Here is a 16,424-nt window from a genome sequence, read left to right as displayed (position 1 = left end):
CACTTTTTCCACGGAAGTTGCTCAGGGAGAAAATGTTTTGGTGCATTCCTGGCTGGAGGTACTTGACAGTGCTGAAAACCACTAGCACTGAAAGTAATAAATGTTAGCCCTCTTCTACATCATGAATATGAATGGTGCTCTGAAGGCCGCATGCAACCAAAGAATTTACATGAGAAATGAGGCATGAAACATTTTTGAAAATATATTAGCCCAAAGTCCGTATTACTGCATATTTTATACCCTTTTCAATATGCTACAAAAGGTTTGAGCCATCAACTGAATGCTGCAGGAAAAGAACAAACAAGAACAAGGATACAAAAATCAAGGCTGGGAGTCAAGTTGCCGCAAGACGTTCTTTATGGTCGTTATAATGATCACAGTACCAGGCAGCTGGCTTTGCTTCAAACTCTCCCCTTGAGCACTTCTCCTGCAAGCCTGGTCCTCCAACAAACTAATCCCAGGCCAAGTAGACAAAAATATTCACGGAGTAAAGGCAGTATCGGAGAAAGCATTCCATAAATATCTTCCCCCACTCCGGCCACTTGGTTTCTTGTACTTTCTTTTACTTCTGAGATCATCTTCTCAGTTTGAGAAGGTTGAATGTATTCTGGCTGGAAATTCAATTCATGTTTAAATCTTTTATTCTGAATGTCTGTATTGTCCAAAATATATTTTGTAGGCATGGTCCTAGGGTAATAATAACTATAATATGTTTTACATCTTATGAACTTTATCCCATGTTAATGATATTCAGTAAAATTGCCAGTGATATGAATATATTCACCCTTTTAAGATATTATTCAGTATTTTGATCCTTTCTACTTTTATGTAGTTCTAAAAAGTTCTGTAATGAATGCATATCATTCCTGTAATATGGAACAACTCTCAACTTTGGTTTTTCCAGGAGGCTGCTCTCTTCCCAGACCAGACCTGAACCTAGTTGGGGCTTGTAAAGTGAAAATAAGGTGAGACATCAAGTCTGCAGACAAGTTCTCATCAACTATCTGGTTCCCCGAGTCTCATGGTTCATGTACTGAGCCTCCTCTGAAAACTCACATAAAAATACTGATTCCTGGACCTCAGACATGATAATCCAGTTGGACCAGGGTGTGGCCCAGAAATCTGCATTTTAAACAAATACCCTAAGTTATTCTGATATAGATGGTCCCCAGGCCACACTTGGAGAAACAATGCTCTGGTAAGTCATTTGCTCACATGATGAGAGGCCACAGTCTGTGCCAAAGTCCATTCTTATGGATTCCACCAAAGGGCCAGTTTCCCCTCCACACCAGAGAATGGTTCCCTCTCTCCTTCATCTCTCAAAGGGTAAACTGCTTCTACTTTTCTTTTCCTCAGTCACAAGGAGTTAATATATTAATAATTTTCATAGTGCTGCTTAATATTTAATAATACTCTGTTACACTGAAGTATTCTGTCATACAGAAAAAGCATTTCTAAATTAACTAAGTTCAACTGAATGCCTACTGTGAATAAGAAGAGGGATATTAAAGATAGATAAGACCACCTCCCAACTCTCAAATGAAGATTTCTAGATTAGATAGCTCCCGCCTGTCTGTCACTGGGTATGAATTCCCTCAACTAATCTTTAGTGATAAACTACATAGTACATTTGAATGGTTACCATTCTAGAAGAATCATTTCTTAGCCAATTAAACTGTACAGAAAGCTTGGTGTTAAAGATTTACCTTTAACCCTTTAGTCTAAGAATGTTCTATATCATTTTCTTATTTCTAAGAGATAGTTCTATTTTTCTACTAAAGACCTAAAGAAGAATTCCTCTGGGCACAAAACATGTCAGGGGAGCTCTTACTATAAACCAGCTGTTATTTTTTCCTTGCTATCAGACAGTGTTTCACTTAAGCTCATCTAAATTTGGGAGGATGAAACGGCATGTTTCAGAGATAATCTGTCAGCTGTGCTCGTGAAAGGGTCATTAAATTCTTGCAAAGAGTAAGAGGAGAAGGAAGAGGAAAGAGAAGAGACGAGGCTCTATAGCAACAACTAAATTTTTAAAAACATCTCTTAAATGCCAGCCATGAGGCTAAGTGCTTTAATGAAGTATTTCACTTAATCCTCATGACAGCCATGAGATATAGGTTCTTTATAGATTGATTTTACAGATGATGAAAACTGAGGCATCGAGAGATTAAGTAAATTGCCCAAGGTCATATAGCTACGAGGGCCAAACTAAGACTCCAGCAGAGCTCTGTCTGTTTTCAGAGCTCTCAACCGTACACTGCAGGAGAACCCATTGGTTGACAGACTTCCCGGCAAAGTGCAAGCTGGTGCAGCAGCCCTCTCTCGGGAGCATAGTTCTATAACTCCGGCGGCATCAGAGCAGCCAGCAGGAACTGTGCTTGATCAAAAGTTATGGTCCACTGTCTAACTCATCGGAGGACCTCCGACAGCCTCAGAAATCAGGCTGGATTTAGGAATTTGAGTTCCCTTTCCTCACCAAATCAACCCCTCATAATTCATATGCTACATACCATCTGCCTATTGATCAATCTACTGTGCTGAGGAAGGTCAGTTCTGAATTTTCTAATAAAACCATCAGAATGATTAAAGAGAACCTTATGGCTGTCAGAAAAATATCAAAAATCAGTATGATGACTGAGTTGGCCCTATTGACTCATATATGATTTTTTGTTACAGGGTGAATAGCAATTATTTGGCTGTTAATTAATGCTATGTTGTTATTATTAGGGAGGCCCAAGGTTCAGACATTCTTAATTGCTTGAACTCCTGGGCTAATTAATGCAAGTTTTAAAGGGCTATGTCAGAAATCACAGTATATGTTTTTACATCAAGCATAAAACGTGAGGGACATGCCCCTCACTGAAGATTGCCAGATAGTTCTAAACACTTAGCACAGGTTTTGCCAGAGAAAATCCCAGTATATTAATTTACCAAGTTCAGAGTTACTTATCAAAAGGCTATAGAGCATGATGTTTTGCATAATCAAAATGGTTTATTAACTCGTCATCATTTAATTTTTTCATTTATATTCCAATTCACAGAGACATAAGCATATGAATTACAAAACAGCCTGCAGTAACTAAATACAAAATAGCTACAAGGCTAAGTATTGTACACTACGTACACATCAATAACAAGATGATTTTCACAAAACACCGTGTAAATGTTGATTATTTACATTACCTGATAAGAAATGCCTTGGAGTTTTCTTCCTTGAAGAGTATGTCTATTATTACTCAAAAGAAAATCATCTTCATTTAGATCTATGAAAAGAGGTAAGTGTTACACAGAGATTATCAGAAATTACAAAACTTAAGAAGTTTAAGTGAAAGTGAATACCTAAATACTTTTCTTTAGTCTATTAAGGCCTTATATTGACTAGACCATGAACATTTACTTTCTTAAAGATACACTGTTCTTATAAGAAACCAATCAAAGTAAAATAGAAATTTAACAAAAAAAAAACAAAGAATGCCTCTGACCAGCTGTGTCCTTGAGTAAGCCATGGAACTTTTCTGGGACTCAGTTTCCTTCCCACTTATAGAAGAGTAGCGTCTGAGCTACTAAACCACTTCTAACTCCAAAATGCTATGAGGTAATGTTATCACCTCACTTGTTTCTGTTAAACCGAGCTTTCCATCCCTGGCATTTTGAGCTTCATTAGCTTATGTCTTCTCAACATGAATTATTTATGTTGAAATTCTTCTCTGCCTGCTTTGGTAAAAGCTTTGGAGTGTGTCATCCGTTTGCTTGCAGCTAAATGAAACCTTTTCAAAAGATAGCAGCATTTCCCTTTCAGGCCCTGTAAAAGGGGCTCCATTTATATAAATCTGACATACACAGTGCGCGAAGACAGGACTTCATGGATCACTTACTCCAAGCCCCGTAGTTTACAGATGAGGATACTGAGACCCACAGAAATCACCTGGCCTCCAGGCCAATGACTTTTTCTTTCACCTTCACTCCCCCAGTCACTACTACTACTTCAAGTTTCCACTATTCCTCATTCTTGTATTCTGAGGGGGAGGAAGGAAGAGGCAAGGCCTACCTTCCACGCATAGTGAAAAACAGAAGCAGGTTTATCCCCCCATCCCCATTATAGCTATGGTTAAAAGATCTATTAAATTCACAGCTCAGTCTCAGAATTACTTACACCACTTAGTTAATATTTCACATCAGAGTCACCACACTACAGGGCTCCAGAAAATGCTGAAATTTTAAAATGAGCTGGTTTTGTGATGGTTCTTTGAAGAAAGATCTGCCATCACACAGTCAGAATGATAGAAACAGAGATTTTACACTTTTTTAAAAAATTTATTTTCTGTACTTAGAAAAAAAAAATTCTTTCCTCTGTTCCTATATTCCTTTTCATCTCTTTTCTTTTTTTTTTTTGATCCCTCGAAACTGAATTTTGGAAAGCTCCCTCTATGATTACTCTTTTGGGCTCAGGAAAACACCAGTGAAATAGACTCCTGTACTCTCGAATCTGGAAGCCACAGAGTGAAGGATGTGCACGATGCATTCATATCACGTACATAACAGTGCAAGGCAGTAGAATGAGTGATTCATACACTACGGTGGGAAGAGAGCACCAGGACCCAGAGTACTCCCAGAAGATGCAGGGCCTCAGTGGAAGCTTGAAGAATGGAGATTGTTTGGAAAGGCAGAAGAGAAGGAAAAGTTACAGATACAGCAGCAATGCTGTGAACACCAGCCTATAGTGTGGAATAAGTGGAACATGTTTAATTAAATGTAGAAATTGAGATTGGTCACGTCAGAGGGCAGTTCTAGATATTGTACAAGAGGAGGTGAGCCTGGGTGGGTGAGTAAGGCCAAATGGCAATGGACCTTGAGTGCCAGGTGGAGGAATGTGGACATAACCCACGAGACCAGTGCTGCAAATATAAACATCTACAGAAGGCAAATAAGTAATTTAACTCAATGAAGTGAATTTTGTCAAGGAGACATTGGGAGATCTGTGGTGAGGTGAAGGTCCGTCCGCCATTGCTAACGGGCAGCCATTGTTCTCAGCTCTCTCAACAGAAATCACCTTAGACTTTGGACCCAGGATTGGCAATGTCCCTCATGTTTCTCAACAGAGTATAAATATATGAAGTTTAAGGTAAAATTTCTTGATTTTTAAAATACTGTACGGCCTAAACAAGCTTTTTCTCAAAATAACTTTATTTCTAAAACTACCCATTTGTGGCCTCTGCTTAAAAAATGGGAGATTTATGAGGGTTTTGGACGAAGAAAGGGACACCAGGAAAATAGCATTTTATGAAGATTAACTCTTTGTTTTGTAATCTTATACATTTCATTTATTTCTAACCTCCCAAATGTTACCCTGCCAAAAACATTTATAAAGATAGGAGCAATTTGGTCTGAAGCAGCAACAAAGGCAATAGTTGAATTAGGCAATATGCAGGTTATATTTTCCAAAGACAGCCACAACAATATCTCCCATAGCACATGTTCTTCTGCAACGTGCCCTTAGCACTCCTCCACCAAGAAATGGAGTTTAATTCTCCTTCTGCTGAAATGAACTGGCCATAGTGATTTGCTTGTCACAGGAGAATGCAGTGGAAGTGATGTGTTGTGACCTCTAAGTCTGGGTCAGAAGAAGGCTGGCAGCTTCTACCTGGGTCTCTTGTGATACTCACTCTCAAGACACTTCCTTGTGTGATGTGTGAAGCTCCCTCTCATGTCTTTCCCTCCTGAAACCCAGGCTTTAGCCTGGGAAAAGCTCAAATTACATGGAGAGGCCACATTTTAGTTCTCCAGTTGACAGCCCCAGCTGAGCCCAACCTGAAGTTAACCCAGACAAGTACCAGACACGTGAGTGAAGAAACCTCTAGATGACTCCAGCCACCAGACATTTAAGTCTTCCTCAGTCATTCAAGTCTTCCTAGAGGAAGCCTCAGACGTCGTGAAGCACTACCCTGACTGAATCTCTGACTGGCAAAATCCATGAGCCGAATAACATTTTGCTTTATGTCATTACGTTTCGGGGTGGTCTGTCGTAGCAACAGATTATCTGTACATGCATGAACTACATCAGCGGGTCACAAAAGACAGTGTACATAAGAATGTATCTTCCAGCATAAGCGTTCAGACTCCACCCGCCCTTCAGATGCAGGAAAAAAATGGGATTTGATTAAAAAACCAATATCTCTAATCAGCTTCTAGGTGATTCTAATGGAAATTAGACTTCGGACCATACTCAGGTAACTATAATTCTAGTAAGAACTCTCCTAAAGGATTGAAGGGATACCAAGATTCATTTGTATAAAACACTAAAACTCAGAGTGTTCTTGTCATTCTATTCAGAAAGGCTTCCTTAGAAATAAAAGAGGCCTGCTGTGGCAAGAAGCAGCCTTTGCTTAGGAAGTTTATTCCCGCATCACAAGCAGACATTCCGGTGTGAGATCAGACTTCCCTCTGTCCTTCCTCATGTAGTCCAGTCTAAACAGAGTTAAAGTACATGCTCTTGGGAAATAATGTCTCAATCAAATTGTGGCCCCTGAAAATTAAGCAGAACGGTAAATGCACCTGTGACTCTATACATTCACCATCTTGAAAATGAGGGTATCAAGCCAGTAAAGAAGAAGACTGAACAAGATCTCGAGAAGTTAAACTGAAATATTTATATGCTTATGCTTACTCTGAAAAGGCTGGCCAAATAATGATACTGACTAGAATTCAAGAAAGAATATTTCAAACTAATGGTAACTCCAGTGTTAAACTGGAAGGTCCTAATGTCTTTACCAATGTGGTTTTTCTAATGAATCTCATCAAAGTCATATGTAAAGAGGATTCATTTTAAAATTAATTTTGCAGCAGCATGAGTAGAGTTAATTTTCCTTCCATCACTAACCGTGTTTCCTGAATGGATCCAGCCCCTTATATCCTTTACAAACACAGTCAATTATTTTCACATATTTTCTGTTTCATGGAATAGTCTATCAGAGTAACACCATTTGAAAAAAATCTCTAAATCTCCAAGTGCGTTTTGTCTCCTTTACCATTTTTTAAATGTTGCTTTGTTTTTATTCTTTGTACTTTCTGGTATAAAATAAGGAAAACCCTGTTCTTGAAAATATCTTTACTTAAATCATAACTTGATCTTGGGTAAATTCCAATTCATAGATTTCAAAGTTTATTCTTTTCAGGCTTTTTTCCCCCCCATAAAACCAAGGCCAAAATAAATTTAAAGATTTTTTAAATCGATTTTAATTTTACTAAAATGAATATTATGAATATTCTGCCTGTTTAGAATGCTAAAAACAAAACAATTAACACGAATTATAGATTAATATCCCTTGATACCTAAATCATGCCAATCTTTCAGTTGTAAAGTCCTGAGCACTCAATGTAGGCTACATGTATTTTACAGATGTAGTCTCAGTATCACAGATGTAGATTTAGATGAAAGTATTCTTAGAAGAAGGAAATGGACTACATAAACTAAAAATGCTTCTGGCTCTCAACTATTGTGATAAAATTGTCTTAAGCAACATAACATAATCATGTTATTGGGGTATGTGAATATCTTTATGGATTAAAATACCAGGCACAAATCCTTGGCTAAATACAGCCTGTGGAAGTTTCTTTCATCAGGCTCAATACTCTTCAGGACTGAATTGCTGTTAATATAACTTGTGTCATGTGGAAATACCATTTTGATATTGAAATTGAGAGGAATGGACTTTTTTTGTTCTTGAAGTATGTAATAGATTCTTTAGGAGTTTATGTCACTCCTATCATTTCCCTATATGTTTTCTTCTGTTTTATTGAAAGATGGTCTTTACAATTTCATCATTAGTGTTCAATAAAAACATGGTCTGTGGATGATAACAACAATGCACCTACCTATCTTCACCTCAGTAAACTTCACAGTCTGCCTATCCTCAAGCCCAGTAAACCACTCTTGAGTAATTATGCAATTAACAGCTAAATAGTAGCGTTTAAATTGAGAAAGAAATATTATAGGTTGGTATGTAGGGCACAGATTGCTTAGAAATACTCTGAGCCTTCCAAAGGAAACTACTACACCTATAAAATTCAAGTCCACAGCTTGTGGCTCTCCCTCTCCCACTAAATTTCTCCCTTCAATTTACAATGGAACCGACAGCCTTGGTCTCAGGCCATCAACTCTTTCTAGCACAGCATTAATCCCTAAGAACTGTCCTGTGACTCAGCTGGTACTGCTGAAATGTCAGCTGAACTTCTTAGGCACACATGCACACACACACACACACACACTCACACACACACTCACACACATACACAGACTGAACACAGGGGTGCTTAAAAATCTGAGAAATATCAAAGCTGAAAAGTCTTCTTTAAAGGCTTTCTTTTTTGTTCTCTGACAATGAAAAGATCACTAATCAGAAGCACTTCAACTCAGGCCAAGATTTTTTGCTGCTTTGTCAGTGTAGCTATAATAGAATTACTTACCTATTACTGCTAAATTTAAAACAAAAACAAAACCCACAGCATTTTACAAAAAGGATGTTAAAGAAAATAGAATACTTGAAGAGTTTTATGGCAAAATTTATGACTAAAAATAATCTGTAATATAGTTATACCTTCTTTATTCACAGATTAATGTACAATAATCTAAAACTAACATGTGCTTATTAAAGAGATGGATGAATGAATGGATGGGTGGATGAATGTTTGATTAACTGAGGTGTGAATGAATACAGCTAGCATTCATGAGGTGAAGACAGAATCCAATCAAAACACAATATTAATAAAAGATTTCCTATAATTAAAAGAAAATATCTAAAATAATCCCAAAATGTTTCACCTATTTATTTATTTATAATGGAGAAACCTGTGAATATTTAAAAATTAAGTTAAAACTATTTACCAAAACATTATTCAATCTTGGATAAAATTGATATATTTCAAAGGAAAATGATTATTTTCATAAATAATTACTTTGTAAATCTATGAGCTCCTTCATGGAGCTCAAAAGGCAAAATCTGAACAGAGTGTATAATCAAACCATTAAATTCCTGACTACAAAAATACATTATAATTCCCTTTGTCCCCAAATATTAAAAAATCTTTTAAAATTAAAAATCAGAAACTCTTAAATAATCAATAACTAATATGAGCGATTATTTCTTGTTCCACTAACATTGGAAGGAGAATGCCAAGCAGATCAACTTTTTATGTTCTTGTTCATCTTTCTGAACTCTTACGACTTTCTGTTTTATTCATTACCTTCCCAAAGTTAAGTAATTTTAATTATGAAGTCTTTCATTATTAATACATTTTCCTATGCCTGACTGCTAATTTGCTTTTCTTGGGATTTTTTAAATCATAAAATGACATAATTTTGCATTAATAGTCAAGTTTATTTCTCTTAAATTCTTAAGGAAAACCTAAAAATCACAACTGTTAATATATTTTTGCATTCTTTTAGACATTAAAGACTTTCAAATATTTTTGCAACTGATTCTTTGCTTCAACAGGCAACTTAATTACATTCTACTTCCTTTCTGCATGTCTGTGTGTATCTACACACACACACACACACACACACACACACACACACACGTATATATTCTATTAAGAATATATACATTCTATTCTATTAGTTTTTCCTTTTTAAGTAGACCACAGTGCACTGCTTATTTTAATGAAGAAAGATGTAAATTTTTCTTACCTGCCCTTTAAACTGCTCTGGGAAAATGCAAAGTCAGCTGAACTAAATTTAGCAATTACCTTTTAGCTGACAGAGTCTTCTGATGTGGGAATCATTCTCAGGCTTGCTGGGTTCCTGCCAAGTTGTGTCATTCACAGTTTTTCCCTCTAAAGCAAAGCAGAAGACTGGTTAGAAGAATTCACGGTAACATCTGTGTAAGAAATTTGATATCAAAACAAGTTCAGCACACGGTTGTAACTTGGTAAGTAATATGTTAAGAAAGCATTGTGGGGCTTCCCTGGTGGCGTAGTGGTTGAGAGTCCGCCTGCCGATGCAGAGTACATGAGTTCGTACAAAAAAAAAAAAAGAAAGCATTGTGGTCGGTTCTGGGGAGTTCTGGTCCCTGATGGACACTCCCAGATGTTCTGTGGGCTCTCATTTATTTCCATAAACTACATAAGCATTCAAGCATAGATGGTAGAAGGTTGCTACTGAAATACCTCTTGATAGCTTTTGATTACATTATTCTTTGGAGTATTTTTCTTGAATTAATAACCACTTATTTTTTATACATCAATTAAAGTAGCTCCACCCTCCACATTCTTCACTGTTGGGTTTTCTTTTTTTTTTTTTGGTACGCGGGCCTCTCACTGTTGTGGCCTCTACCGTTGCGGAGCACAGGCCCCGGACGTGCAGGCTCAGCGGCCATGGCTCACAGACCCAGCCGCTCCGTGGCATTGTGGGATCTTCCCGGAACGGGGCACGAACCCGTGTCCCCTACATCGGCAGGCGGACTCTCAACCACTGCGCCACCAGGGAAGCCCTCTCCACTCTTTTTAACAAAATGGTTAAGCGTGTAGAGAGAACATTGAGTTGTTTCAAGAAACGCTTAAGATCCTTGACTGTGAGAACCATGATTTTCCCAGACTTGTCCTTTTAACACGTGGAGCAGGGTCTAGACATGTTGTAAAGAAGTGAACTGCACCAGAATAAAGAACTGGAATCCATTCTAATCTGTTTACTGAGGACTAATCATCCCACATGATGTATCACACCATTGATAAAGCAAATTTTAAATAATGCGACAAAAGCATCACACAAACTCAGCGTGCTGTGCTGTTTTTAAAGTCAGTGTTTGCTCTCATATTTGACTACAGAGAAGGCAGGTGATCATCAAGAATTATTTTAGCATGGACACACCTAGAGTCCTATGTGCACAAACTGTATGTGCTATGAGAAGGGCATATATAAGTGGAAAATAAAAGAGTGACTACTTCCTTTTATTTCAGATCATGCACTATTCAAATCAGGGCTAGTATTCAAAATATCTAGCAGCTACTGCCCACAGGGCCTTGACTAATGAGATGGGACTCAGCCCCTGTAGATGTTGCCACTGGAAGAATATCAGACCCAATTAAAATGCAGATGCCCTTGGTAGATGCATCCACAGATGATCATCACTTCGGCCTGAGTGTGCTTTTCATACCCTATCCAGGAACCTGGTTTTGAAAAAAGGAAAAAGGGGATTTGAGCATCCAACTTCTAGGTGCTGCTGGGGAAAAAGGGTACCCCCAAGTTTGATGAAGTGCATAAAAAATGAATTATTAACTGAATAATCCAGTTGTTTTGTCACTACAAATGTTTTACAATTAGTATAAAACATTCTATTTTTCTGTATTCTGTAAAGGAAAGAGAGATATCTTCCATTATCTTTCTAAAAATAATTAGATATTTACTTTAAAATTAAAATACAAATCAAGCCAAGTGCCCCTATTATTACTATGGGTACTGTAACCACAGAAACTGAAGAAAAGCTCTGATGCTTGAAATGCTGAGGAAAGTCTTTCATAATTCAACCATTTTTTATTTCTTTTTTATTCATTCCTAGATTCCTAGATATGAAAAGATATCTAAGAGATCATCTTGACCATGGACCTTCCAAGCTAAAGTTGGGAAATTGGAAGATAGTCAGCCAATAAGCCAAAAAGAATTATTTTTTTAATATAAAAGGAAATTATTCTGAATAAATCAATGGTTTATTTGTCTTAGCCATTTAAAATTAGAATGGAACCACATTTCTTTTTTTTAAATTTCTTCTATAAAATTCAAAGACAAATCAATTTGACTTTCATCCATTACTTTCTGTTGCTTTATGGCATTAGCAGCAGAAAATCACTCTTAGAGAAAGAGAACATATCATTTGCATGAGTAATCTTATGAATTACTAACCAAATACTCTGCTTTCAGACATAGATCTCCGGATTGACCTAGAAAAAAAAAAGAAACCAATATTTAAGTCTAGATTTAATCATTTATATTTTAAGTGAACAGAAATTAGATCACTTAGACATGTGTGCAATGTCCTGGAGAGCAGGAATAAATTCTAAGTTCTACATATGGGCCTGAATCTTCCTGACTCTGGATGGTAAAGTACAGTTAATACATATTGCCTGGAAATTTCCGTGCAATATGAAGAAACTAACTTTCATGAATCTCACCACCCCTACCCCTGCAAAAAAAAAAAAAAGGGTAGGCCATTTCTACATGAATGCATCTCAAGGTAATCAAATAGTTCATATGGGAAAGTTCTTTTTCAAATAATTCTATTCAATAAATACAGAAAGAACATTGCAAATTGAATATAACTATTGTACAATCCCTAATGAAACAATAAATCGGGGCAATAATTACCAGTTGCTGTTAAAGTTTTTAATTGAAAGGCCGATGGGCAACTTAGTGCTGGATGGATCAGTCTGATACCATCTGAACCCACAAAGCAACTTCACAGTTGTAAAAATAGAGACAACCAGATATATGAGCTTCCAATGTAATGCAACAGGAAATATACAGTCACTGATGGCCTACTTTTAAAATATATATAGATAGATAATCAAACTTGAATCTTATCAAGCCTGGAGTTCTAACTAAAAATTTACAGGAAACAGAAGAGAGAACACATGTTTAAAACACACACAAACACACACATACACATACACACACACACACACACACACACACACACAAGGATGCAATCAGTAAAATTAAAAAATATGGAAAATTCCTCAGAACGAATAATCCAGCTTCTTCAGCAAATAAATGGGGAGAAAAACCTATAAATTAAGAAACATGAACAAAATGCATCACATGGATCTTCTTTGGATCGTGATTCAAATAAACTAGCTACTGTCAAAAAAGCTCTTGAGGCTATCAGAGACATTTTAATACTGACTGTATACTTGGTGATATTAGGTTATTTTTCTTATTTTGTTCTAGTACGGCTGTGGTGTTGTGGTTATGTTTAAAAAAAACAATTCTTGTTTCTTAATGATATTCTGGAACATGAAATTGATATGCTTTAAACAAAACCCAGTGAGGGGGGTGGGAGTGGGGAGTCAGATGGGTAGAGATGAAATAAGATTGACTATAAATTGATACTTGATTATGTTAATCAGTTTACACATTGGGTGAACACACACACATAGTGTACATGTAAATAATTTTGTTAGAGCTGGAGTGTTTTCCATTATTCACCTTTTTTTTAAGCTCAGGGCTGTAAGCAAAAACTTACATATATAATGTTTCTTTTTTTCTTAACCATTCTATTTTGGTTTGTTTTAATTTTTTAACACAAAATGCTCATTCAGGACAACTCTTGGGAAGTAACAGGTGTTCCCAATAAAGCTACTTATAATATTATAAAGTGAAGTAGGTGCATAACGACAGGAGAGGTTATTCCCTTCAGGGGAGTGATGGACAAAAGAATTGAGGAACTCAAGAAAGTCTTCAACTTTAACTGGTTGGAATCCGAGGAGCGTGTTAATTGATTTGGCTTATGTTTGAAGATTCCTAATTCCTAATCCTTAATTAATCCTAATAATTAAGGATTCCTAATTCCTTCTGCCCCTCCATGTTTAGGTATCATCTAATCTGTAGAAGCATCAATCATCAGCCAATGGCTGTAATTTTGTTTAAGTATTTGATTTGGGATTAGTGAGTTCCTTATCCATGGATAGAATAAACAGCTACATAGGTAGGGCGATTTTTAAGACTGAGAAGAACCCTGCTAAAAAAAACCCTCTTTACTCCCATTCATGCTTAAAATGCCACTGATGTAGTTTAAGTAGGTAACTATGACTAAAATGCAACTACCCTTGCCTGGCAGGTGCTCTAAACTGTTAATCATGAAATTATCTACTTACTATGGCTGCATTTTATATCCTTACTGGGAGAAAGCTTTGAGCAGGAAAGGAAGGAAAGACTATGAAAGCACAAAGTGTTTTGTGGGAGGAAGTAGTTGGGGGAGGAGGAGAGGCAAGAGCTGTCAAAAAAGACTACATCCAGAAAGAACTTCACATGTTAACAATTTTGTCTCAGACCATTCCAGAGTGCAAGGAAGCTGTTCTTCTGTATCATCAGCAACCAATCTGGAAATTTCCCCATAAACCAACTTCCAGCTGCTATGTATTTCCTGCTTATTAGTTAAAAATCCCATTACCTTATGCAACATGTGTGTGTCACGTCCTCTGGCAGCTTGATGTGCTGGATATAAAGCCAAGCCTGACCTAAATAACCCAAATCTCTTTGCAAACACATTTTTATTTGGATTAGAAGAACTCCAGAAGATTACTAGTTCACCGATAGAAACATGTTTTCGAGTAGGCTTCCACTTTAATCCGAGCCTAGTTTAGACACATGTTTCTTCTGAAAATTTAATTTTCACATCCCTGTCTACAGGAATGTCACAACACAAGTTTTCTAAGCATCAGCATAAACATAAATGTTAGCAGGGTAAAGCATACTTAGATTTGTACATGACGATTTTTAAAAAAGCACTTTGGGGCTTCCCTGGTGGCGCAGTGGTTGAGAGTCCGCCTGCCGATGCAGGGGACACGGGTTCGTGCCCCGGTCTGGGAAGATCCCACATGCCATGGAGCGGCTGCCTCCGTGAGCCATGGCCGCTGAGCCTGCGCGTCCGGAGCCTGTGCTCCACAACGGGAGAGGCCACAACAGTGAGAGGCCCGCGTAACGCAAAAAAAAAAAAAAAAGCACTTTGACAGGAAACCCACTAAAATAGTCCATTCAACATGGTAGAACTAAGAGAACATAAAGTTTTCAAAGTAAATTTGACTTACTTTCTTTCTGGTTTTGCATTCTCAAAATGAGAAACTTCCTGTAAAATAAAATAAAAAGTAAAATAAAATAATACTACCCCAAGAAATCAGAGAATTCAAGTATAGTTTATCTTTGAGTATAATCCAAATGCAGTTCATTTTGCCTTTTCCTAGTAAAATGACTGTATTTTAGTAATTTATTTAGTAGAATCTTGCTTCTAGTTTTTACTTTTTCCTCTCTTTGTCTTTGTAACTTTGATAAATGTTTACCTTATTGTAAGTCCGTGACAGTTAGTGAGCAAGTCTTTTAAACAAAAACCTGTAATTAAATCCTTGTAGCCTCAAGTTTATATCCCCCTTCAATCCACCAAGACCAGGGGGAGAGACACATACCAGAGTATGTTAATTACATTACCTTTCTTTAAGAAAGATGGAAAGTAGCCTATTACAATACCCTAAGTGTGTTGAAATACACCTGTGATTCATCTGACCTTTTTCTTCAGAGCCGCTGATGCTATGTAAAATCCCTTATACTCTGGCAGGAGAAATATGTTGCCACGTTTTCCACCATCCTCGAAAGAGCTTAAACTGCTTCCAGGCGCCTTTAAGAACTCTTCAGATTCTCTTTCTCATTCATCCACTCCTTCATTCAAAAACCATTTATGTTTTTGATGTTCAGTGTTTCTTGAACACCTACTATATGATAGGCAACAGAGCATGTTCTGAAGGGTTTTGTCTGGCGAGGTAGGAATTTGTGTAGTTAAGGACATTGAGACCAGTATTCCACGTAGTGAGAAAAGCAAAGGCTGGAAGGAGTGGTGAACAAAAATCAGAAAAAGGGAAGTTTTTTTTTTTAATTAAAGTATGGTTGACTTACAATATTACATTGGTTTCAAGTATACAGCATAGTGATTCAGTATTCTTTTTGCAGATGTTACTCAAAGCTGGTTTTATTATTCCAATAGTTGACAGTATTAGTCTGAGCACTGTAAAATTCAGGAGAAGCTTTCCCCTACATAGTAACTGAGGGGGACCTTTCTCAAACCCTTATTGTGTTTTTATCAAGATTTAACTTCAAAGACAATTTGAATTACCTATTTCACGTTGTTGGGTAGAACTGAAAACCCATGTACTGAAATAATCAGTCCCCAACTTGAGAAACAAGTTTTGCCAAGTTAAGATGCCTGTGGATCACCTAGAGGACAACGTCTTATAGAAGAGATGTGGGGGTGAAGGTAAAAATGTGGGAGTCACGAACCAAGCCCTGAGGTGAACTGGGATATCAACAGACTTTGAGGACTTAATGGTTAGATTGATCACTCCTTCGATTCTCTGTGCTTTGTCATCAGGGGTCCTAAAAATAATCAATCTCTATCCATGGTCTTTTCATGAAATTTTTTCAGTCTGGTCTAGAAGTCTCCAAACCTCAGTCCAGAAGCTAACTGTATCCTTTTCACCACAATCAGAGGACACACAAGCTTTGTGAGGGTCATCAGGAAAGGGGATGGCCACCCACCTTTGTAGTAGCATTTTCCTGTCACACGTATTTGGAATGTAGCTAGGAAGGAGCAAACTCCATGTTCCCATAATCTATGCAGTTTGGGCCAGTTATGTCTCAATAATCAGAATCCATTGTCATGAGTCTCATT

General features: G+C 37.2%; 1 protein-coding gene across 1 annotated transcript; it reads right to left on the bottom strand.

The window, feature by feature from the left end:
• Positions 1-334: 334 nt before the first annotated feature.
• LOC112390579 (putative uncharacterized protein ENSP00000383407) lies at positions 335-14,834 on the bottom strand (the record flags this gene model as incomplete). Its single annotated transcript, XM_024731553.1, has 5 exons — positions 335-451; positions 3,184-3,263; positions 9,745-9,831; positions 11,894-11,931; positions 14,797-14,834. Coding segments are annotated over 5 exons (360 nt in total), but the record flags the coding sequence as incomplete, so codon positions are not given.
• Between the last annotated feature and the right edge of the window lie 1,590 nt (positions 14,835-16,424).

Source organism: Neophocaena asiaeorientalis, unplaced genomic scaffold, assembly GCF_003031525.2.
Source record: "Neophocaena asiaeorientalis asiaeorientalis breed wild unplaced genomic scaffold, Neophocaena_asiaeorientalis_V1.1 scaffold330, whole genome shotgun sequence".
Lineage (NCBI taxonomy): Eukaryota > Metazoa > Chordata > Mammalia > Artiodactyla > Phocoenidae > Neophocaena > Neophocaena asiaeorientalis.
The sequence above is the reverse complement of the archived record's forward strand: the minus strand, read 5'-3'. Positions and strand labels throughout refer to the sequence as shown.